Source organism: Crinia signifera, chromosome 5 (genome assembly GCF_055691185.1).
Source record: "Crinia signifera chromosome 5, ASM5569118v1, whole genome shotgun sequence".
Taxonomy (NCBI): domain Eukaryota; kingdom Metazoa; phylum Chordata; class Amphibia; order Anura; family Myobatrachidae; genus Crinia; species Crinia signifera.
The window spans coordinates 230,044,152-230,070,134 of NC_139221.1; the positions used below are offsets into that span (position 1 = coordinate 230,044,152).

The following is a 25,983-nucleotide window of genomic DNA, read 5'->3' on the forward strand; positions in this document are numbered from 1 at the left end:
ACAGCTCGCCACCGTGCCCGCAAGGGGCTTCATTGCGCTCCCCACGCTGTGCAGTTGGGATTCCGATGTCTGACTAATGACTGTCGGAATCCCGACTGTCGGGTAATTATACCACACCCGTCTAAAGTGTCCCTATCACCTTCCAGTATAAGTATTCACAAGGCTCCCACTTACCTATATCTGCAGCATATTACCTATATTCATAGGTGCATTTACCAAACTTGAACTCAACTATTATCAAAGTTGCATATATAGGTACAGTATGAATGGCTCTTTTAAAATAGAAATGTAAGGCTTTGTCAACATAAGCACCAGTCAGTACTTCACATTCTATACATATTCTGCTCTTATTAGACTGTATAGGCCCAACATGTATAACACATACATCCTTCCTTGTCATACAGAAACAATAGAGTTCGGAAGAGGATGCATGCAACATTTACTGGGCAATCTCACTCGAATGGGGCTGAGGAGAAGATTCCACCTTTACTTCAATTTGTCAGCGGGGAGCTATATGATAACCAGCGCCGTAACAGGGAGGCGCTGTACCCTATGCCAGTGTTGACTCTTGAGCCCCTTATGTCACATTGGGGTAAATTTACTAAGATGGGAGTTTGAAATAGGCCGACATGGCTAAGTTGACAGGGTTGATAGGTCGACAGTCAAAATATCAAAATTAGCTTTTCACATTTTATTTAGCCGTGTGGCGGTATTTTATGCCCTACCATCCTCTAGCGTGTGGAGGGAGACTAGAATAGAGTGCAGCGAGCCATGCGAGGAGATGTGATACACTTTGAGGGTGTTCATGTTGACTATTTCGACATGCGGGTCAAAAGATTAGGTGGACCTTTTGACTGCCAACCTAGCCATGGTCCAAAACACTATGGGAGATCCAGATCCAAAACGTGAAAAAGTGTCCGGTGCACAACTCTAGTATATTTTAATTTGCTAATTATACTGTATGAGTATTTAGTGATCAGTGAAATTTTCTCCGTATATTTTCAGTGGTCACAAGAAATGGAGGTGACGTTAATGCTCTCTTTATTGTACACTGATCACTGGTATACCGTTCTGTTGTATATGTGTCTCTAGAACAGTTCTCCATTAAATATTGGTCTTGGGAAAATACACTCCATCAAATATTGGATTTACTAGATAAGCTTTCCTGCCATGATCAGCTGGGGCGCTTTGGTTTTGATGAAAGTTCTTGCAGCTGTGTAATATCAATCACAATATAACCCAGGACCATGTTGTGTGATCATATCCTGGGCACAAGGTCCATTTGTGGTGAGCTGGGCACATTTTGCATCAGGACACACTGTGAAAGTAATTTACAGTAATGTAGCATGAAAACCAAACCCCTATGCCACCTTAGAGCATTCCTTTTACTTTTATATTTGTGCCCTTTATTTCTTTTACCTCAATTTAATAATCAAGCTCTGAAAACCACAAAAATAAAAGTCTTGTTTTTGCTGTACTCCCCCACCCAAGGTGTACTGGTGCACCTCATTTGCACCTAGCAAGGAACACCCTTCATCTCCCCAAATCCTACAACCAGCTATCACATAAAAAGCCTCAAAAACTGCCACGCCCCAGCAAACACACCCACTTATTGCAATGCATGTCAGAACACTTTGCTATAAAATCTAAGCACCCCAGCAAAAGGATTCCTGAGCCGTTCTGCAAATCTTTCCAACATAAAGCTGCAGTATGTGGATGTATAGAATGTGCAAGTGGGTATTGCTGGGGATTATAGTTACCACTGGCAGCAATGCTGTATGCATACAGGCTTCATGTTCAATGGTACAATATTGGATGTTGGGTCCTCACAAGACATTGCTCTGAGGGTCTTATATCTACACAACAGCGATCAATCCAACATATAACACCAATTGAATGATCTACCCTTGTGTCCATTGTACATAATGTTCTCAGAGAAACCCTGTTGCCACACAAAAGGTTGTGCTTGTGGTTATCAGGCAAAAGGAATATTACAGTCATCATAAGTGAGCCTAAAGAAGGTGCCTGATTCAGAGTAAGTTACAGTTTGCGAAACTTCACAAAACTGTAACTGGCGGTGCTGGGTCCCCTATGTGCATGCAAAAGTTTTGGGGCACATAGCTAAAGTGAGAGCTTCGCTACACTTTACTTCGCTTGCACATCACTGGCAGCTTCCTGGCTGTGCAGTCTAGCTGCAAAGCCAAGCGCAAGCCAGCCATGTTCCAGGTCACAGTGTCTGCCAATGGGTCCATGTTCTGGGTCACAGTGGCTGCGAATGGGTCCATGTTGTGTCACAGTGACTGTGTGTGCGATGTCATGCAGCTGCCACAGTCCTTCCCCTGAGCAGTTCGGACATGCCTGCGTTATCCGAACAGCTGCCACAAAACGCTGCGTCCTGCCCAGCACAGAAACAGCGATCTCCTGTGATCACAGTTTCAGGGCTTGCACATATGCAGGAGTGTGGAAATGGCCAAATAGCGATTTCTGCACTTCTTCTACAGTGTCTTAATCAGGCCCAAGATGTGAAGGGAGATGTACAGTATGTCCCAGAATCACACAAGAGCTTGCACTATATTCCACAGAAATTACAGCATTGATCTCTAATAATACGTATTTTCCGCTTTACGTTTTGAAAATAAAGTTATGTTTATATTTTCTTACTTACCCAATGTCGGTGATACTGTTGTTCTTTTTTAGAGCGTGAGCAATAAGTTTACCTCCTACAGCAGTGAATTGATTGTATCCCAACCTGTAACAACAAGTAGTAGATGGAAAAAAATTCGATTCAACAGTTCAAAAATTATTGACAAACTACAAAGGCGCAGAAATCCGCAGCACAAATGCTCTTTTGTGATGTCACTTTTGTTCACATGTTGCTAGTTTTTTTTAATTTTTTATTGTTTTTATTGCAAAAATGAAACATTACAATGGGATATAGCATTCACAACAATATGTATTGGAAGCATTTTAAATTTTTCTTATTCATCATAAAAGTTATTAAATATGTCCAAGGGTTTGAAAACTAAACAGAGTAAAGGTGCATACACACTGTACAATTTTTTTGGACCAATTTGGTTGAAAGACATTTCCATTGAACCCAGTGTCCTGGACGGAAGATGTTGACAAAAGATATTGTCTAAAAACAAACGATGAATGATGATGCGCATACCCGCCAGTTGTTCATCAAGATTGTTCGTCAACTGTGCATGTAGCTCAATTTGAATATCTTTCAAAAAGAGCCTATAAACTGTAGCTAGATCTTTCTTCTTTTGTCTGTCGTCAATATATTTCGTCAACATCTTTAGTCCAGGACACTGGGTTCAATGGAAATGTCTTTCAACCATATTGGTCAAAAAAATTGTACAGTGTGTATGCACCCTTACTGTATAGATGTCAATTGTAAACACCAGTATCTAAACATTTGAACACGTGAAGGATTCATTGCAACAAGATATACAACTTACTAAACAGTTTCTATGTGAATGTCATTCTGTTCAAAACAAACTTCAATAAATGAGATCTATAATGCTGCTTTCCCACTGCCAAACCTGCTTTGACCCGTTTTTTTTAAAAGGTTCTTTAAACGGGTCAAAGCAGGTTTAACCCCTTTCCCACTGCATGTAGTAAACGGTATATTACTGGTTAATTACCGTTTTTGTACCTTTCACATTGAACCCCTTGTGAAAGCTACAAAACGGTAATTAACCAGTAATATACCCCCCCTCCCCTGGTACCTGCCCTGTGCCCACCCTCCCCTGATACTTACCTGCATGGGGGATCCCGGCAGGGGGGTTCACGCACTGCTGAGGAGGCATCGGGGTCCAACATGGGCACAGTACTTTGGGTCCCTCTGCATGCTGGGCAGTGGGGACGCAGAGAGGTCCATCCCGCATGGGCACTGTGCTGGTGGTCCATTCGGGGTAGGGGCAGTCCCTGCAGCTGATGGGAACTAATAGTTCCCACTATGCGCATGTCTACTGAGCGCCGTGCATATCAATGAGCCGCTCATTACATATGCACATGTAATACTGCCGAACCAGGACCCCACATCCACAACAATCTTTGGGGTGACTCCGATACAAAATCACTACAGAAACAATACAGTGGCACATCCATCCCATTCCACTGTTCACCCATCTCCAGGGAACAATTTCCTTTTGGGCCCAAAAGAGGACAGGACACAGCTGAATTGAGGTGACCTTTTTGGTACAGAATACCGCAGCACCTATTTCTTGCATTTTACATTGTATTTTTACTTGTTACCATTATTTATCATTATTATTTTTTTTATTGATAATCTTAAAGCCATAGGCTTAAAAAGTGTGCACTAATATTATCTTGTGAATATATCATTTTTACCGTAATAAATATCCATGTTTTAATCCATGTATGACTGAATAGTACTGTATAGAGCAACCACCCCATTTTTCTCTTTTTTTGCTGTAAGGGTGTGACACCCCTTTTTCAGGTTGCAGCTTGGCAAGGCACGCCCACATTGGCGCCCTTTATAGATACCTAGGTATCCATTCCTGCTTTTATTGCATATTAAACCTAACTTGTTTTATTTTATCTATTGATTAGTTTCACAAACCCCTTCAGAAGGCACCTGGAAACGTAGCTGAGCATGCTGGGTACTCACTTCAGGTTTTTGAGCTTGGGGCATTCTTCAAGGATTTTTGCTACATATCTTGCTCCATCATCAGTTATGAGGTTTTTGTACAATCTAAACAGAAATAAAATTACAGAGGATCAATAAAGATTGTGGCCAACACAGGAAATACTACAGCCTTTATAATATTAGGGCACTGGACAAAAAGGCATTTCATATACTGTCACCCACTTGCATACTACTGAATAGAAAAACTAATAACAGCAAAAGCTTTGCAATAACTGACTGCAAGGTAAGCCCCAAACACAACATATGAGAAATTAAAAGATATTGCTCAGAATGGTCAATATTTTGGTCAATATCATTTTGAAAAAATACCTCCAGTGTGTGCACTCCCACACATCAATAATGACACCCCACCCCCCCACCACTGATATAATTAACTATATTGATGGTGCCCCTAGTCGTCTAGTGTGTATGGGGCTTTAGGGCAGTTAGTGGATTGTGAGATAGGTGGAAGGAAATACAGTACTCCTACACTTGGAGGGTCATATACTGTATCTAAAAGGTCTGTTGTGAGGCATCTGTAAGGCTGGTGTCACAAATAGTATTTTAGTGGGTCCCATTCCTCAGGACTAGATTGGTCAGAAGGAGACTGTACACAGGCTTCTATGTGGCCGCTGAATCATATGTGGCGGAGCCACAACCGTCGGATGCTACCACAGAATGCGGTTTGACAGGATGGCGGGATGACAGGATTTCAAGGTGAATTTATTATTAGTTTCATTGCAGTAGAGCAGTGGTTCCCAACCTGGGGTACTAGTACCCCTGGGGGTACTCTGCAGACCAGTTGGGGGTACTTGAAAATAACATTGGTAATGGCGGAAGAAGGAAAAGTCTTTTGATGGCGGCAGAAGACTCCCATTGCCATGGAGACGAACCACGTTGTGTCACTTTTGGTTCTGTCTGCAGCGTCATTAGTGTCTCCTTGTGCTTTTGCCTGACCAGCAATCCACTAGGAGCTACCTACACTGCCCTCAAACATCAGCAATCATCTGCCCCGTGTCAGGTGTCGAGAAAGCAGTGGCATTTATCCTACAGGCATTAGTGGGAACCCCGATGACAGTACACAGCCAGCGGCCAGACACAGAGGATTCCTGACTGCATACTACTCCTCCACTACTCCTTAATATAAGGACACGCATTAATACACGCATACTGCTCACTTCCACTACACTCGTAAGAACTGTGGACATTTCAAATTGAGATGAGGGGGTACTCATAAATGAAAAGTCTAATCAAGCGGTATGGGAGATGAAAAAGGGTGCGAACCATTGCAGTAGAGAATAGGGTGGAACTTTTGGCGGTGGTCTGGAGCCCCCAGCGCGCAGCAGCAGCAGTTTGCACCACACATCATCATCGACAGCGATGGTCTGGGTCTGCTTGCAGCGTAAAGAGTGGCAGTTTTCTTTTAAAATGGCCAATTCCAGTCAATCACGGCTCTCCAGATCATTGCCCTGTTCCCTTGAGCTGGCTATATTAGCAAGTGCGAGACAGGGAGCACTGATGGTGGAGGAGGAGCGGACAAGTGAAGAACACAGATGAAGATGCCGGAGGAAGCCCTGGAGAGGTGGCCGCTGCCCCCAGGTAAAGGCGCAGATAAATAAAATATTAAAACAAAAGGTGTTAAACGACAACAAAATAAGATAGCCTGCTAATTGCGCTCTCTTGTACACTTCGGTAATCCCACTGAAAGAAGAATTTTCTCCACCCATTGTGGAGGGATTATTAACTACAGCGTTGAACATTATTTGTTATATTTTACTGGGCATACTACACAATAGTATCTTCTTCTTCTTGTTATTGTTTCCACATATTGTAAATATCTGGAAGACAAGGGCCCTTATTCTGATTGACATGGTCAGATAAGAGTTCGGATGAAGCTTGTTATTTAGCCCACTGCGCATGCGTACCGTCCGCTATGCGCATGTGCAGCCACACTCCACCGTGCACGGACGTAACTCAGCGACCTGAAAACCTCTGCCGTGCACAGTTGGAAACAGTTGCCATAATCTGGCCGTATCACAGGGCATGGCATCAAAACTGGGCGGTAACCGGGCGTGAATGTGGGTGGTGACAACAAGTGCTGGGCATATGCCCTGTGTGAGTCACCGAGTGCATGGATCCGCTCGGACCTGTTTTCATGAGAAACACTCGGAAGGAAAAAGCGAGTCTCATGCCTTGCAGCCCTGCTGCATCCGCATTTTCAGCAAAATGTAAGAATTTATTACATCACCATTTCCACTTGTTTAGTCACAGAAACAATTCTGGGATCGATGTTTCGGCAATGTATGTCCTTTTTCAAGACACTACAGCTGTTGACAACCTTTCAGCTCCAGAGACCAGGCTACGGAGCTGAAAGGTTGTCAACAGCTGTAGTGTCTTGAAAAAGGACATACATTGCCGAAACGTCGATCCCAGAATTGTTTCTGTGACTGAACAAATAGAAATGGTGATGTAATAAATTCTTACATTTTGGCGAAATTTGGTGAGTGCCCTTAATTGGACTTAATTGGCCATATGAATTGTTATTAGTAGAACAGTCTCCTGTTACCTTAGAGGAAGCACCCCGTGGCTGACAGTTTGATGGTTATGAGTGCAGAACTAACAAAACATATAAATATATACAGGTTGAGTATATGAACGTGTTTTTTTTGGAACAATTCAAATTTTTTATTTTTTTTCCTCCTAACCCTTTTTTTATACTTAACAAGTCCCCCGGCATCCATGGCAGGCCTTTAGCATCCTTTCCGGCGTCTCAGCAGTGCTTCGCGCGAGTCCGAGCGCCGGTGACGTCACCGATGCGCCTGGGCACTCGCGCAAAGCACTCCTGGGACCGCTGGAGGGACCACCGGGCACCACCAGGGGACAGGTAAGTATGCCTAAAAATTTATTCCAAAAACCGGAAAATTCCCTTTTACGGAATGCTCATAGTCCCGAGCATTTCGGATAAGGGATACTCAACCTGTATTAATATATATAAATATATATATATATATACACACACACACCAGTAAGCCCGCTCAAAGCAAATAGCAGATGTAGTTTTATACATGTGAATACATGTATTTATTTAAGCTGGTACAGATGGAGCCCCTCTCTTTCATTGCTGGAGCTCGCCAGAATGTCCCCGCTGGCGAGTGCTGGTGGAGAGAGACTCCATTAGACTGGGTCTCACATGCAGGCGTGTCCAAGTCAGTCGGCGGCTGAGCGGCGGGACCCTGCCCGTCTCCACTTAAGAGAGACGGACAGCGATGGGGGGGGGTGCGTGGAAGTGGGGGCGCTCGGTGGGGACCAGAGACGAGGCGGCGGGGAAACTTTTCTCCGGGAAACTGGGATGAACTTACGCCACTGTTTGAGAGTCTAAAATCGATCAAAGTGGGCATCCTAGCATATTCGGTAGCACAGAAGAAAGGCTTTGTAGCAGCATTGGTATAGTCACAAACGCTACTGCGGCAAATGTCAGATATACAACCAACTCAGGGCCTTAAGGGGCCCATACACGGTCCGTTAAACGGATCCGTTTGGGTCTTAATTAGCATGCATCGTATCGGATCGCATGCCTAGTGCATGCAATGCGATCCAATACGATGTTTAGCTAGTACAAAAAGTATGTGCAGCACATACTTTTTGTACCGTACTATGTGATGCGCGGGAGCGCGCATCGCATAGTACAAAACGGACGGTCCGGGAACGGACCGTCTATGGGTACCTTTATTCTAGTTCACTCTTTCCTACAAAATCCTTCTTAGATGGACAAAACCATGTACACTGCAGGGGGACAGATGTTACTTGTGCAGAGAGAATTAGATTTGGGTGGGGTTTTACTTCAAAGTGAGATCTATATTGCAGTGTAAAAAGAAAGCAGCCAGTATTCACCCTGCACAGAAACAAAATAACTCACCCAAATCTAATTCTCTCTGCACATATTACATCTGACCCCCCTGCAGTGCACATGGTTTTGTCCATCTAAGAAGGATTTTGTCAGAAAGAGTGAACTAGTATAAGGCCCTCAGAATCATCCCCTAAAGATCTACTAAGTTGAATCTACTGAGTTAATTTGCACACCGATTAAATCAAATTATACCTAAACTTATCTTTACATTTTTGAATCAGTATTTTCAAAAATGCCCTGAAATCTGAGTTTAATCTTTAGTTCAGCGTGCTGAAATGCATCCAATAGAATACATGTATACTTGCCCAAGAAAGTTGATGATCTTATATTTTGTTAATTCCTCAGCCAAAACCTTTACACCTTCATCACCGATCTGATTGACACTGAGTCTGTGATTAGAAGAGAAAATGTGAAAATCAGTCTTAGCGCCTCAAAATGTTTTACGAATGCATAATTTTAATACAAGGCAAAAAATGGGTACTTATGTAGCATCTGGGCGTCCGATTTAGAAATCGGGTCGGATCGGTAGCAATGCATCGCATGCGACCAAATCGTATGCGATGCGATGGTCCCGATTTTTCCATAGGATTCAATGTTAAAATGGTCTGAGTCCATTTTAACATAGAATTCAATGGGAAAAAGGGGTCCTTTTCCTTTCCCCACTATCCAAGTGGGCATGGAGTTGGATAAAAACCTGTGGCGAGCATAGCGAGCCACCGAGCCCAAAGTGTGGCGAGGGGACACAGAATACTTTTTAAGAAATCTGCGTCCGCTCGCCACGCTTCGGGCTCGGTGGCACAGGTTTATATCCAACTCCATGCCCACTAGGATAGTGGGGAAATGAACAGGACCTTGTTAACATTGAATCCTAGGCAAAATCGCATCGCATGCGATGAGATTTTGACAAAAATCGCGTCGAATCGCATCTGATTGTATGCCTTAAGGTAAGGCATACAATCAGAAAATCGGCAGCTCAGATACTACATAAGTACCAAAAAATGTTTATTTTGTTGTTGAGCGATGTGTTTTTGTCTATGTGCCCTAGGGCACAGCAATGCTCTGTATAGTCTGAGCTCGTAGATTGTAACAAAAAAAAAGGGGGCAGGTTCTTTAGTCATCAAAACTCCATAGTTAAAGGACCCAAGGAACTAGTAATTTATTATTAATTTTATGTACGATTACTAATGTTCTTATGGGGAAATTTGGACCCACTCGGTGTGGGCATTTTCATGAGCATGCACGAAAATGTGCATGTGCAAACCCACCGAGAGGGTTGTTCGATAGTCACACACACATATACATGTGTATATATATATATATATATATATATATATATATATATATATATATAGAGAGAGAGAGAGAGAGAGAGAGAGAGAGAGAGAGAGAGAGAGAGAGAGAGAGAGAGAGTTTAACTAGTCCTCATCTATATGAGGTGAAGTACCATCACTGGCCACTAGAGGCCACTCCATGGACCAAATTACTCCTTTGTGTGCTAAAAGAGGTCATAATAGAAAGTGAAAGCAATTTTTGCAGGACACATATCTGTTTTAAACTTGGTGGATATAGAGAGAGGGAGCTGTATTGACAGAGATTGGAGGTAGGAGCAGATATGAACCGCTCAAAATGAAAGTAAAAACTGTCTAAAAGTGAAAGTACATTGCAGAAGCCATCATTTCAATATGCTTTTAACTATAGCACTAGTTTTGTATGTTTATTATTACAAGGATAACATACCTCCCAACTGTCCCGGTTTTTTGGGAACATCCCGGTTTTTGGGGGACGTTCCGGAATCCCTCCCGGGGCCAGCAGTGTACTGTGGCGGGAGGGCAGTTGGGAGTCCCCCCTGTCACACATGAATAGACGATTTGCGCATGCACACAGCGTCTATTCCTGAAGCCAGAGGGGCTGGAGGCATAGCCAGCAGCTCACGGAGCTGCTGGGCATGCCCCCACAGCTGTGAAAACAGGGCGTGGCCTCACGGTAGCATTGAATAGAGGCCACGCCCCTTTCCCGCTAAGCTATACCCACAATTTTTCCATTGGGACATTGAAAAGTTGGATTATCCCATTCAAGATATAGAAAAAAAAATGTGGATTGTGTCTGCAGAGACTCTTTCAAAAGGATATGATTCTTATTGACTTATGTTCCTTTATTGCAATTTTATTTAGTATTGCCTGTCTTGGCCTCAAAATACAAAAGGAAAAGTCAGATCTCTGCACAAAGCCCAATATTGTCATTGCATTGTTGTGTGTTGTAACAGTATCCTGTGTAGTTTACAGATTATTGGTGGTACAATCCTACTATTAGGAGTATTGAATTTATATCACATGCACAGTAAATACTTGTATGTTGCCACAGTATCCTTTAATGTGACTGATCATTGAGTTTGCATTACTGGCATACTGCCCAGAAAGAGTGGAAACAAATGTGCTACTAAGAATCTAATGATTCACACTCTTCAACATTTCAGTTAATGATGTTATACGGTGGTTCCCAAACTTTTTTGACTCACGGCACACAGCATTTTTCAGGGCACCCCTATGCCAAAAGTTTCTTATAGAGAAATTCATACAAATTTAAGTAACTAAAGTAATTGTGTTTATATGTCATCCTTAGGGTGAGCTATGTGGTGCTAGACTTGATTTACTTTGGTTTATTCACATATTTTAGCATTGGAAGACACAAATGGTGCTTTTGCCAATTAAAATTGAACATGAATAATTTAAAATTGGTCCTGCAACACCAATCCAGGGCACCCTGCAGGTGTCCTGAGGCAACCCAGGGTGCCATGGCACACAGTTTGGGAACCATAGTATAATACTAATAACATCTAGTCCTGTAATGGGGCTTCTCTCCCATGCGTCAATCACATGAAAAAGAGGGAATAAGTATGCAATAGTGAAGCAAGTTATTTCAAATTTCCCTCCCCCTTTAATGGACAATTCAATGGTACATGAATAAAAACAATTACATCATAAAAACAATTACTACAATAAAAATATAAAGTGCGGTGTGCAGTCACGGATCCTTATATCCAGGTGGGACACGGGCAGATAATTACCAAGTTTGTTGGGAACTGGAAGTTAATCAGTTCCTTCAAGCGCATGCAACACTATTTACCAGTGGTGTTGACACTGAGCTCCTGGCATATGCTCCCGGGTCCTCTGTCCTCCGTCCGTCACCAGCAAATAAGTGTAAAAATCGCCAAAGTTCACCAACGCGTTTCGTCCTATTGGTAGGACTTTTTTAAAAGTCCTACCAATAGGACGAAACGCGTTGGTAGACACCTTGAAAAAGTCCTACCAATAGGACGAAACACGTTGGTGAACTTTGGCGATTTTTACACTTATTTGCTGGTGACGGACGGAGGACAGAGGACCCGGGAGCATATGCCAGGTGCTCAGTGTCAACACCACTGGTGAATAGTGTTGCATGCACCAGTGCACTGACTACAATATACAACGTCTCAGCCACACCATTATATCCTGCCTATTTCAGTTTTCATCTTCAAATTTCTCGGTGTAACAGTATGTGCAAATAAAGTGAAAATCATATCTGGATGACACAGATATTTAGTGATATGACAATGGTGTAATACAATTAATAATGCAAAACACACATAATTGATTGATTGGCGCTTCTTTTAATGGAATACAGGTCTAAAAGGCAAAAGTCTTTGGTAAAAGGTATTGCTGGTATTACTAGCAGCAATAAGTGTGGGGTGGGGGCACAGCATTAGGGAGTGCCTGTGCACCCTTAACACTCAATGTGCGCACGCCTATGGTGGCGAGCGCAGAGAGCCACCGAGTCCGAAGCATGGCGAGAGCAGCGAGCCCCGTAAGGGGACGTGGATTACTTCACATATATTCCGCGTCCGCTCGCCACGCTTCGGGCTCGCCACACTATATAAAATCAACTCCAAGCCGACGTGGATAGTGGGGGTATGAAAAGGTCGGAGGACGCGTACCATCGCCCCTCGCGGGCTCGCAGCGCTCGCCACGCTTCGGTTTGGCGTTGATAGTGGGGTGGCGTTAACAATGGGGGGGGCATTTAACAGAGTCATTACCCATCAGGGTGGGTGTGCAATTAAAAATCAGGTCTGGGGGTGCATTTAACATGGGAATAAGCCCAAATCGGCTATGATCGCGTCGCATCACAACCATTATAATGGCATGCGTGATGCCGCGCTATATAAAAATTGTACAGTCGGGTTTTAAAACCCCTGAAATCGGGTACCATCGCATCGCATGCCTTAATTAGTGGCATGCGATGCGATATATCAGGCGCCCAGATAATACACAAGTACCTAATATTCTAACTGGTACATCCTATTCACAACACTGGGTGATTTTTAGAATGTAAGCTCTCACAAGCAGGGCCCTCTCTCCTCATGTGCCTTTCTTAGAATATATAAACCTCTGCCACCCTGATTGTTTCAGTGTCCTGTCCCCTGATGCAATTATGCATATTAACCATTTACCTAAACTGTCTTGTACTGTAATTTGGTATGTGTTTTTGCTCATAACTATGCTCTGTAAAGCGCTGTGTAAAATGTGTGTGCTATATAATAAACTGTTAATAAATAATAAATAAATGTGGATACTGAACCCTATTATCCTAATATTCAATATTAGCTATATGGACCAATCTCCCTGCACCTACATAATAACAGCATACTGACTAGCTACACGTGTTTCACCATTGCCTAACCCAATGACTGTCTCTCTTCTAAATATTTATCAGTACAGCCAGCCAATGACTTATGCTGCTTTCCCACTGCCTACACGGGTAATGACGTAGTCCAGGTAAGGTCTTTGCAAAAAAAACAAACCGAACACCCGAACCAAGCGAACAGGCAGAGAGCCGCACGGTGTTTGTTTACATCGTGCGGCTCCGCCCTTGAATGCCGCTATTGGCCGCTAGGCCGCAAGGCGGCCAATAGCGGCATTCGGGGGCGGAGCCGCACGATGTAAACACACCGTGCGGCTCTCTGCCTGTTCGCTTGGTTCGGTTGTTCGGTTTGTTTTTTTTGCAAAGACCTTACCTGGACTACGTCGCGCTGGGACAGGTGAGTATGGTTTCCTTCCACAGCTTCCCAAATGGATTTCTTCGGACTCCGGACCGCCGACGCCGTCGCCGACAGGGATGCCGACATGGATACAGACGCCGACACGGACCAGGACATCAGGACCAGGGCTACCTACGGGCTCAAGATAGGTAAGTATCAGTATGTATGTGTTATGTATGTATTAAACTTTTATTTTTCACGTGTGTCAGTGTGTTTATTTAACTCTTTCTTTTACTGTGGAACTACAAGACCCAGCGGGCCCTTTAATGCCCCGCAGGCTGGGACTTGTGGTTCTCCAAGTCCCAGCTTGCGGGGGAGGCTTGCTGGGACTCATAGTTCACCAGTAAAAGACAATGGTTTTTATTCTATTTTTTACACCATACCATCAGCTCGATGCCCACCGCCCAGGGGCATCGAGGACAGCACCAGGCTTCAGCCTGGTCAGGTAAGTCCTGGAGGGGGGGACCCCTTTATTGGGGGGGTCCCCACTCCCCCAGGGCCCCTGGCCAGGCTGACTGGTCGGTAGGGTTAATGCTTTGGCCGCGGGAACTTATATAATAAGTGTCCCCCGGCTGTGGCATTACCCTGCTGGCTGGTTGTGCCTGGGGTTGGTTCTTAAAATACGGGGGACCCCTAGTCATTTTGTCCCCCGTATTTTGGGAACCAGCCCCGGACCTGGAGCCTGGGGCTGGTTGTAAAAAATCAGGGAACCCCTATTTGTCGGGTTTCCTGATTTTTTTAATACCAGCCCCGGCTCCTTCAGCCTGGTGCTGGTTACGGCAGTGGGGGGGACCCCATGCCGTTTTTTTTTTTAACGTGTAAAGGGCTACCCCTTTCCCACTGCCAAAAAAACGGCTCTTACACGTTAAAAACACTGCTTTTTACACGGGTAACAAAAACCGGTATTTGTTACCCGTGTAAAGCAACCTGGAGCTTTCCCACTGCAGCTCTAGCCGTTTAAAAAGGCTAAAAAAACGGCATTTTACCGTGTAAAGCCTGCAGTGGGAAAGGGGCATTAATCACATGTAATTTACCAGCCAATGGAAGAGCTGATTATCTGCCCTTCTTTGAAGGCTATTCCCGCCCTTCTGTCGGTGTGTGATAGCATATTATCAGCTCCATGAGAGACTCAGAATGAGCTTTTAGTGTAAACTAAATTAATACAATTTACGGCATATAGATTGCTCAGAAAAATATACTTTTTTAAGCCGCTATACCACCACTAGATGTCAGTATTATACTATAACATCATTACACTTACTGAAATGTTGAAGAGTGTGAATCATTAGATTCTAGCACATTTGTTTCCACTCTTTCTGGGCAGTATGCCAGTAATGTAAACTCAATGATCAGTCACATTAAAGGATACTGTGGCAACATATTAGTATTTTAGTAGGATTGTAAAACCAATAATAACCTGTAAACTACACAGGATACTGTTATAACACACAACAATCCAATGACAATATTGGGCATTGTGCAGAGATCTGACTTTTCCTTTTGTATTTTGAGGCCAAGACAGGCAATATTAAATATAATGCAATAAAGGAATAAAAGTCAATAAGAATCATATTCTTTTGAAAGAGTCTCTGCAGATTTTTACATAAGAGGAGCAAAATCTTTGAAGATAACTTGCAGAAGTTTCCAGGACCCACCCCGTACATAGTTAAATATGCCAATAGATGTGTTAACTAAATCACTGCTTAAGGCCTTATCCACACTTGAAAGTAATCATCTCACTGGTGGGTTATTCATTTAGCCCCCATAAGCCAGTGTGTGCCGGCTTATCTGTGATTTTGTTTCACCTGTCTCTGGCATGGAAGCAAAATCCCAGAGTTGTTGGGGCAAAAATGTATTTTCTTTAGGGCAACCAGATTGGATAGCCCGTAAAGAAAAAAAAATTGTAGAAGCATCGGGAAAAATGGCTTAACCCGCCTAATGTTTCTTCGGGGATAATTGAATACCGGCCTAAGGAGCAAATGCAGAGCGGGTTGTAGTTTTGCAAATCCTCACAAAACTAAAATTTGTGACAGGCTGCGGGGAGTCGCCCAGCACAGGGCAAGGCTGCCCTGCATGCCAGGTACCGCCATCTGATGTGCCTGCTTGCACATTACATGCTGCCCCCTGGTTACGAAGCCAAACACAGACCAGCCAAGTTTCAGGTTGCAGTGGCTGCATGTGACATCACGCAGTCGCCTCGGACCTCCCCCATTTCAAATGAAGCAGTCGGTCACAGACCCCAGTTGTGTCGGTCACAGACTCCATTGCCGCCCACTGGCTCTAGTGGCCTGTGCACATGTGCATAAGTGCTCAATTGGCGGAATAGCCATATCCGCACTTCCCCATCACGGTCTGAATCAGGCCCCATGCCTTTCAACAACTGTAATGAATCTTGTGCATTAATCTCTTTCTAAACTATTTTTGTGCAACTTTATATGTATTAACACATTCTCAATTACAACATAGTACAGACTGTAAGATATTTACTTTTAGGACTTTAACTGAATAAATGTTAGCAGATTAGAACACTTATGGCACAGATTTTTGGTATGGGTTATTTAACCCAATTTCTAAAATGGAAATGTAGATGATTATGCTACCATGCTTTACATCTACGTGCAGGGCAGCTGAATATATTTCTAACAACAAATGATAAGAATCCTTACCTAACCACAGTGAGCTTTCCATAGCACGGTATGAGCTCTCTCACTCCATAATCATTTATATTATTATTGTCCATATCCAAAGCAATTTTTTTCCGGTAATGATTCAGCACAAAGGCGATGGCCCCACAGTCAGAGGAACAAGCATCACAAAAACTTAGCTTAATGTAATCAGCACAAATGCCCTTGGCTGCAAGTTTCCCCACTTTCTCACTCTGAGTCTCCACTACACATCGTGCCATCCAAATGAAGTGAGTCAGTGCATGGACCCTGTTATACCCCATACAAGGTGAACGGGGCAAGTTTTTTAAGTGACATTTGACGCTCTTGAAGAGCTGTTGCATGACTGCTTTTCTCTTGAGTTTCAGAACTCTAGGTGGTACTAGGCTCTCTAGAAGGCCTCGTTTTGACTTGGAGAGCAGCCCACAGAGAAAAAGATTGACGAACTGCAAGTGATTGTAATTGGTGAAAGGATCGCCCTGTTTGCGCCTCTTTGTACAAAAACATGACATAAGGGAAGCTTGCAATCCTTCATGTTGGAAGTATGTACATTGGTTAAAATATTTCAGGAGATCTGTAGTGCTCGTTTGACTGTCAATTACAAGAAATAAAGCAGAAAAGAAAGACTGAAGTGTCACATGAAAAAATTCAAAAGACGCTTTGTCATCACATTCACTGTAGTTTTTCACTGTCCTGAGGATTCCCAATTGGAGATCTTTCTCAGGAATATCAAGAGACGTGATGACGTCTTGGTCAAAGACAAACTGCGACTTGTCCATTTCACTGTAAGCCAACTTTCCAATGGACAGCAAGGAGCCCTGACAGCTTTTATAAGTCTCAAACTGACTTCTTGTTTGCTTCTTGGTTTTAGCACTTGATAAGCTCAAATAAACTTCAGTTATGAGTAAAAAGATATCTGTAAGTGTTACTGAAGTGCTTGAAAACTTAGGACTCTCATTCTTAAGATAAAAGTGTTCATAAGATTTAAATATTATATAGCAAAATAAGGGTATTGAACACAAGCTGAGGACGTTGTGGTTGGCGTCCAGATTGCTAAACACATGCCTTTGAACTTCGGGTTCCGTAAAGAACAAACCAATATATTCCTTTAGGTTAATCGTAGAGAAGCCACGGAGCATTATTTTCTTACGGACAAAGTTAGAAGGCACCTGACAACCTGTCCTTGCTGTTAAAACTTTCTTTGACCCTTTCAATAATTTTCCACTTAATAAATGCATGAGCAAAGCTGCTGGGTGGGTCGAGTCAGTGGGTGACAGCACTTCTGGAACACTCTTCATGTCAAAATTGGAAGGTATTTCATCAAAGCCATCAAAGGTGAACAAAACAGTTTCTGGAAAGTTAATAATATATCTAAATACTTCTTCTGGATCATGGTCCGGAGTGCAGTTGTATTTGAAGAGTAAGTCCTTCAGAGACATGGTAGTGTTCAGTTTAAAAAAGATAAATGTCCTACACCGAAATCTAAAAAAGAATTTTATACCAAAATAAGATTCTCCTTTGGCCCACATATTCTGCATTTTTTGGATCAATAGAGTTTTTCCCATGCCAGCATCACCATAGATGAAAGTAGTTTCTCCATCTTCATTGATTACCCCAGTGTCATCAAACACAGAATGTAAATCTTTTACACGTCCCATCGTTTCATTTCTAGCATTGACCAGCTCCATGATGCCATTGATGTATGTTTCCTGGAGTATCATCTCCTCCCTATGGTTGTACGAATTAACAAACCTGGACCCACTACTCAATTCTTGTTTGAGCTTCTTCATATACATAGTAACTGAAAAAAGGAAACAAGAAATTATATATAATTCATATTTAAATTAGGAACCATACACATGATATTAAGTATATATCCCACCAAATCAATAAAGAACTCAAATTAGAGTTTTTATTTAAATTGCAGATACAAGTGGAAATGTACGCTGGTGTTGGAAAACTAGAAGGTATTAAAAGGATATGTGGTGAAGTCTTATATTCCTGCTATTACACATATATTATTTGATATCACTATAGGGTGTCATTGAGATCCCTGGTGTGCCCAAATACTTCCTCACTCTGCTGTGGCGGGTACGACCCATTCCCGGCAATACTTCAAAAACAAGCTGGTTGTAGGAGCTGAGCAGGAGTAACCACAACTGATGATTTATATTAGGGCTAGCCATCGACCATCGATGATTTGAAATCATCAATGGTTTATGCCCGATGTTGAATACTTTTGCCATTGATACGGGAGAACCAGATGGTTTCCCTCCATCGATGGCACAGTAAAACCAATGTTTTGCTTTTGGCTTTTTTCAAAGTGCTGGGACACGGAGCATAGCTCCACCCCATGACACCCATGAAGCCATGCCCCCTTGTTTTGATTGGCCTTAGGCCAATCAGTCAAACACAATAGATGACCATTGATAGGTAAAAATATTGATGGTGATCCATTGCATAGTTTAACACTATCGATGGCCAGTTGGACTATTGCCATCGATGGCAATGGCAATGATGGCCATCCCTAATTCCTATGCATGAGGGAACTGGTGCAGGTCAGCAGCACATAGACATGTTCTGCTAAAAGAGTGAAGGTATGTAAAGCGTCACAAAAGTTTAAGGACAAAGGTGAACACAGTAGGGATATCTCCAGCATGACAGTGAGCCAATCCAATGATGCTGAGCATTAGCTTGGTGCAGAGCCCATCATTGGTTGATGGCAGTTTACCATAAATTGCATGCTATTACAGGGTTTGTAAGTAGCAGCAGTGCTATTTTTCAGCAAGAACTCAGTTCCTGATCCTCTTATTAAATATGACATCAGCAGGAACCTGTTCTGGGCCAAAATGTAATTTCCATAAGTTTTATTTCAAAGTCCCCTGTGAGTGACTTAATTTCTAAATACAATCTCTCTCTCTCTCTCTCTCTCTCTCTCTCTCTCTCTCTCTCTCTCTCCCTCTCTCCCTCTCTCCCTCTCTCCCTCTCTGACCCATTTTTAACATTTAACCTTTTGGTAAATTATTTAACATAGTTCATAATTTTTTATTTATTTAAACAACTTATGTTATTAATTGTCCTAATAAATGATTTAGTGATCCATGGCATTTTACATGTTTTCTTTTTACAACACTTCCATTGTAAATCTATTGTCCCCTAACTTGCCGTTAAGGGCCACGCTGGAAAAATTCTTGTTAGGCCTTAGGCTATATTTTCATTTATTTGCTTTACATTATCATATGCAAATGGTAAATGTACTACCATCAGTGTTATTCACTAGATCAAAAGGAGCAATCATTTTAAATACAACACCAGGCGTGTTTTCTATTTATTATTGCGCCTTTCAAGCCAGTGTCCAAAGCCAAGATGCAGCGGGTTTGAAAAGTGCTGCAAAGTAAATATCTGTTTAATTACTTGGTATTGCAGGTGGTAATATATTTTCACTAACTTGACTAATCAAACATAAGTTAACAACCAATTGTACAATTTATGTATCCTAGCTTATGTTTAATATATTGTATTTTGCACTATGGGGGTTATTCTGATCTTCTCACAATAATGCAAGTTCAGCCCGGTCCCATTGTTTTGGGGACTGCGCATGGTCTGTTATGCGCATTTGCAGCTCCCCTTTGTGAATGGCTTTGGCAACTTGCATAGTCGCTGAGCCCTTCGTAAACATCTGGGCTGGCTGGGGGTGGATGTGGGCGGGGATCGCCCTATGGAACCCCCAGCATTCCCAATGGTATGCTGGCTGGACAATGTCTGAAGGAGGGGGCATCAGCCACCCGCCCCGTCTTTGTCCCGGTGCTCGCAAATGAAAGTCAATTCCCAATGACTTTTATTTGCGAAGCTAGGAGAAATTATTCGGTGGTCGACGACCATTGAATGTTTTCACCTGCTGTGGAGACATGCGAGGGTATGTGTCTTCGTTACACATCCCCTCGCATTTTAGCAAGGGGAATAGGCAGTGAGGGGGGATTTGGCGGAGAGGCGTATCTGGTGCTCAGTAAGCTGCGAGCTATCAAGAGTCAGGGCCTATGTTTTAAATACAAATGCCAGTGCTTCCTAATCTGCAGTGCTGTTGAGGAGAAAAGTATGAAAATGATGCCATTTAGCAATAGCTGATAAGTAATGAGCAGGCATCCTGATTACTTCTGGAACAAATTTAAAATTCAAAGATTGAAGTTAGGGCCTGATTCAGACCTGATCGCTGATCTGCAGAGGTCTATGAAAATGTTAGTTTGATCCTTGCACAACTCTGTGACAGACAGGATGTAGTCAGGTCTATAAATAGTGGGACATCAACACAATTCTCATATTTTGGGCTCTATACACCACCACAATGGGTTTGAAAGGAACCAAACAATATGTGCTTTAACTGCAGACTTTAAGCTTTAAATTTGAGGGTATTTACATCCAAATCAGGTGAACAGTGTAAGAATTACAACGGTTTCTACTGTATATGTGCCACCCACTTTCACGTTTTAATACTTTGTTGCAAATCCTTTGCAGTCAATTACAGCCTGAAGTATGGAACACATAGACATCATCAGACGCTGGGTTTCATCCCTGGTGATGCTCTGCCATGCCTCTACTGAAAATGTCTTCAGTTCCTGCTTGTTCTTGGGGCATTTTCCCCTCAGTTTTGTCTTCATCAAGTAAAATGCATTCTCAATCGGATTCAGGTTAGGTGCTTGACTAGGCCATTGCATAATATTCCACTTATTTGCCTTAAAAAACTGTTTGGTGGCTTTTGCAGTATGCTTCAGGTCATTGTCCATCTTCACTGTGAAGCGCCGTCCCATGAGTTCTGAAGCATTTGACCGAATATGAGCAGATAATATTGCCTGAAACACTTCAGAATTCATCCTGCTGCTTTTGTCAGCAGCCACATTATCAATAAATACAAGGGAACCAGTTCCATTGCCAGCCATACATGCCCATGCCATGACACTACCACCACCTTGCTTCACTGAAGAGATGTATTGTTTTGGGTCATGAGCAGTTCCTTTTCTTCTCCATACTCTTCTCTTCCCATCACTCTGGAACAAGTTAATCTTTGTCTCATCTGTCCATAGGATGTTGTTCCAGAACTGTAAAGGCTTTTTTAGATGTTGTTTGGCAAGCTCTAATCTGGTCTTCCTGTTTTTGAGGCTCATCAATGGTTTACATCTTGTGGTGAACCCTCTATATTCACTCTTGTGAAGTCTTCTCTTGATTGTTTACTTTGACACATATACACCTACCTCCTGGAGAGTAGGCAAATTCCCCTTAAGGGGATACAGGGGCTGGAATGGGTATAATTTACAAGCTGAACAAATGGAAAAAAAGGTTTTGAGATCCAGAAACGGTACACAGCGCTAAGACTACATACAAAAAAATAATGCGAATAAAAAGTGAACAAATCAATGTGCACAAAGACAAGATCAGGAGTACTTCCCTTCCGTATATATCAATGGATGAAAGGTAAGTGTATCGGTCCCTTGAGAGAATTCTTTAAGATGTGAAGTCCGTGTTTTTCATACATCTCTCAAAAAGGTCATAGAAAATGAAAAAAATAGGTTGTGTGAACAAATGAAATACAATAAAAAAGTGGTAAAGTTCAAAAAATGCTTTGGAATTGAGGTATTCTTATTTTGCGCAGGTATCTATGGGGAATTTGTTTCTCCCAGATTATATGTCTAGCAAGAGGTCTGCTCCAGGGGCGTACCTCTACTCACATAAACATTATATGTTGTAATCCCATAAAGGTATCTTTCTCAAACCCCTTCTATTTCTGTCAGGAAGGATAGATAAGCGTACCCCCACTCACTGGTTACTAGGTGGGGTAACTCTCATCAAGGTATCTTTCGTAGAGGTTTTCTCAAAGTTATATTTCAGACAATAAATTTGTATTGGTGTACCCCCACTCACATCCAAGATGGTAAATGGAAACACATAAAGGTATCTTTCTGTTAAAAATTCAAGATGGCGATTCAAAAAGAATGGCGTACCACACTCACGGTGTTTTGGAATGGAGCCAGACGCATCAAGGTTTCTTTGTGATATCAGAAAAAGGCCTTTGTGTTTTTAAAAAAAGGGTCTCTCAACGTAGATTATTTTGGGAACCCAAAAAACAAGGAGAATGGTAGGTAGACTAGAAAGCTTTAATTTTACAAAATGTCCATAGTTGGACTAAGAATACGTACAATGTAAATTCATGTATACAAAATTAATAAAAACATTCAAGGTAAAAAAAAGACTTTAAAAAGAAAAATAAAAAATGCAAAAAGGACCTGGTGACCCAGGAGGCAACGTGAAAGCTACAACACAGTCACAAAAAAACAGTAGATGTTATACGTCCGGACAGAGTGAAAGGTTAAGGCGTCCAACGTTACCTCTGTAGTCAGGCTGGATCTTGTGTGGATACTGTACTACACTTTGGACCAAGGATTGCCCCGAACCAGACCGCAGGACCCCAAGTTCTTGTATGGACCCACCAGCTATTTCCTTCTGGGCTCAAGAACTCCCTCTGGATTAAAAGACTCTCCACTCCAGGAACTCCCTGCTCTAATCGGGCTAATTACAAGTGAAATCTACAGACAGTGAGTGTGAGAGACACCGATATACTGTAAGGTCAAATGATCACCATAGGAACGGGAATGCACCTTAATACCAATCACCAATGTAAGAGACTGTATATCTCACCATGCCACTAATTCATGGTTCAACTAAAGTTTGTATCCATTATTTTATTAATTTACATTTATTAATTTTGTATTTTATAATAAACATTATTATTATCATTTAACCATCCCATGGTATTCAATTTGATCCTTCCTCAAAAATAGAGCTGTGTTTCCTTGTATACCTCCTGGAGAGTGTTCTTGATCTGGCCAACTGTTGTGAAGGGGTTTTTCTCATTAGGGAAGTAATTCTTCTGTAATCCACCACAGTTGTTTTCTGTGGTCCTCCGGGTCTTTTGGTGTTGCTGAGCATTTTTTTTTTAAAACATTCTTAAAAATAAATAATGTACCAGAGAGGTGAATTATTTCTTTTTAAAAATGTTTAAAAAAAATGTTCTACCCCCTCCTTGGAGGCAGTACAGAATGTTCTCATTAGGGTTTTATATTATAAAGGTTGTGCTTCCCTTCCAGATATAGAAAATGATGTTAAAAAGTTCATGAAACAATGGGAGTTTATTGTTAGCTTGACCCCTGATGTACAGACACATATATATAAACTTTTTCAGACTACTGAATGTTTTTTGGACAGAAAACTAGATCATGCACCATGTACTTTTCCTGCGTGATGGATTAACTGATGTCGTAATACTGAAATTGCCCTCCCAAGTAATGAGGTACGTTATGTGATGTTCTGATCTTGATAGTCGTTTTTTTTTTTTTTTGTCTGGTGTCTCTTCCTCCCCTCCCTCTCCACTTCCTGAAATTCTCATATCTGTTTACTATATGTATTATGCTTTAGTGATACTTTCTCTTTCTCTTCTTTTTCTGGATATGTAGCAGATGCAAATACTGTGTTTTATGTATACAGATGTTGATATACAATCTTTGTATTTGTATTTTTATACGATTACTTTTATATCTGCTTTTGGGATATTGTTAGTACATTTGAAATGCCAATGTATTCTATATATTATATATTTCATTGGAGTGTCTTCTCTACTCTATATGTTACAAAAATCAATAAAAAAATTTTCTTTAAAAAAAAAGAATGTTTCAAACAGTTGATTTGGCCACACCTGATATTTTTGCTATCTCTCTGATGGGTTTGTTTTGATTTTTCAGCCTAATGATGGCTTGCTTCACTGATAGTGACAGCTCTTTGGTTCTCATATTGAGAATCGCCAGAAACAGATTCCAAATGCAGATGTCATGCCTGAAATCAACTCCAGACCTTTTACCTGCTTAATTGATGATGAAATAATGAGGAAATAGCCCACACCTAAATAGCTTTTGAGTCAAATGTCTCATTACTTTTGTCCCTTAAAAAGTGGGAGGCACATATAGAAACCTGATTTGGATGTAAATACCCTCAAATTAAAGCGGAAAGTCTGCAGTTAAAGCACATCTTGGTTCATTTCAAACTCACTGTGGTGGCGCATAGAGCCCAAAATATGAGAATTGTGTCGATGTCCCAATATTTATGGACCTGACTGTAAGTGGTCATCGCTGGCATCACAGACCCTCCTTCAATTCAAACTTAATTAGGTGTATTCGATGCTCTGGCAAGCATGGCACAGTGTTCTCCATTTTTAATTCGCTATGTATTCTCCATTTTTTCTACCCCTCGCCATGCCTCCTGTTCACCCTATTCAACGTGTCAGTTTCTCGCTGTCCCTGACGGCGAGCACTGACCAATGCGGCGTCCGAGGATTTATTCGCTCCACTTGTAGACAGTGTTCAAATTTCGCCGATATATGCAGAAAAACCCAAATTAGCCTTAAAAAAACAATTCCAAAGCAGCTGATGTGTGAAAAGCTGTGTATCTCCACAAAGTCCAAAGGAAGTAGTGAGGAAGAAGAGGTGAATCATGGGCACTAACTGCAGTCATGGGTAGAATATACAGTGAGAAAAAAATGCATCATGGGTGGAAAAAAAAATTACCATAAAAAATAAAAATATGTTAATGTGGCTCTTCTAAAAAAATATAATAAAATATAGATTCTTCAAATAATAAAAAAAAAGACTTGTAGACACCAAAAAAAAAAATATATATATATATTTTTTATATATGTACGTAAGTTCAATTCCCTTAAAAAGATGCCGACAGCAAAACGGAGAGGCAAGCCAAAAAAAAACAGTGCGCAGCATTCTCCATTTTGGCACTGATACATAATTGGCGAGGTACACAAATTTCCCATAAGAAAGCAATGGCGAATAACGGCAATGACCACGTAGCGAACAGGGCAAAGCTCTGGGTTTTTTTTTGGCAAACCGGGAGCATTGAATGAGGACCATTTTTGGAGAGAGGACTGGCCTTCTCACCAAAAAAAAAAAAGCGAACCTTGCCAGAAAAAATGCAAAATGGGAGCATTGAATACTGCCCATAACTATGAGAATTGTGTAAATGTCCCAATATATATATGGACCTGACTGTAAGTGGTCATCGCTGGCATCACAGACCCTCCTTAAAAATATACTTGGCACGCCTACGTCATTTCCACCACACTTCCTGTCAATCACACTGTGATTACTGTGATCAAACTGCGAGTACATAGCATTCACGAATTTTGTTGCTACTTGCGGCCACTCATGCACCCGCAGTTGTTCGATAATCTGAATTGCAAAGTCGCTGATCGGCCATCATTGCTGAATCAGGCCCCTAGCTTGTTCCGACATAGGAGGACAGGGCAATGCATCTGCTCACTGAGCTAATGGTCACATACTGAATATGGTAAATTTAAACCAAATTTCAATTTCATTTAACCAAGATTGCATAAGTGAGTTTAGCAGTGGGATGTATTACAGTCTGAGTTCACCAGATGTGCAGGTTTCAGGATGAACTCAGATGTTTTCTTTCTTTAAAAGCGACAATCATCTACAAGGCAAAACCAAATTGCCATCTTTAAAAAAACAAAAACGTAGTTTGGCTGGCTTCCCGCACCATCAGCAAACTCGTACTGTATTACATCCTGCCACAGGGTTTATTACAAAGCACACATGTGATCTCTAAAAATAATCTC

At 41.9% G+C, this 25,983-nt stretch overlaps 1 protein-coding gene across 2 annotated transcripts in view; it reads right to left on the reverse strand.

Moving 5' to 3' along the window:
• Positions 1-25,983, reverse strand: part of LOC146080918 (nucleotide-binding oligomerization domain-containing protein 1-like) — a 55,880-nt gene that overhangs the window by 17,367 nt on the left and 12,530 nt on the right. For both annotated transcript variants that reach the window (XM_083188626.1, XM_083188625.1), the window contains 4 exons: positions 16,302-18,099; positions 8,870-8,953; positions 4,640-4,723; positions 2,666-2,749 (listed from right to left, as the gene is read on the reverse strand). In XM_083188626.1, the coding sequence (XP_083044752.1) occupies positions 2,666-2,749; positions 4,640-4,723; positions 8,870-8,953; positions 16,302-18,099 (2,050 nt within the window). The remainder of the gene's footprint in view (positions 1-2,665; positions 2,750-4,639; positions 4,724-8,869; positions 8,954-16,301; positions 18,100-25,983) is intronic.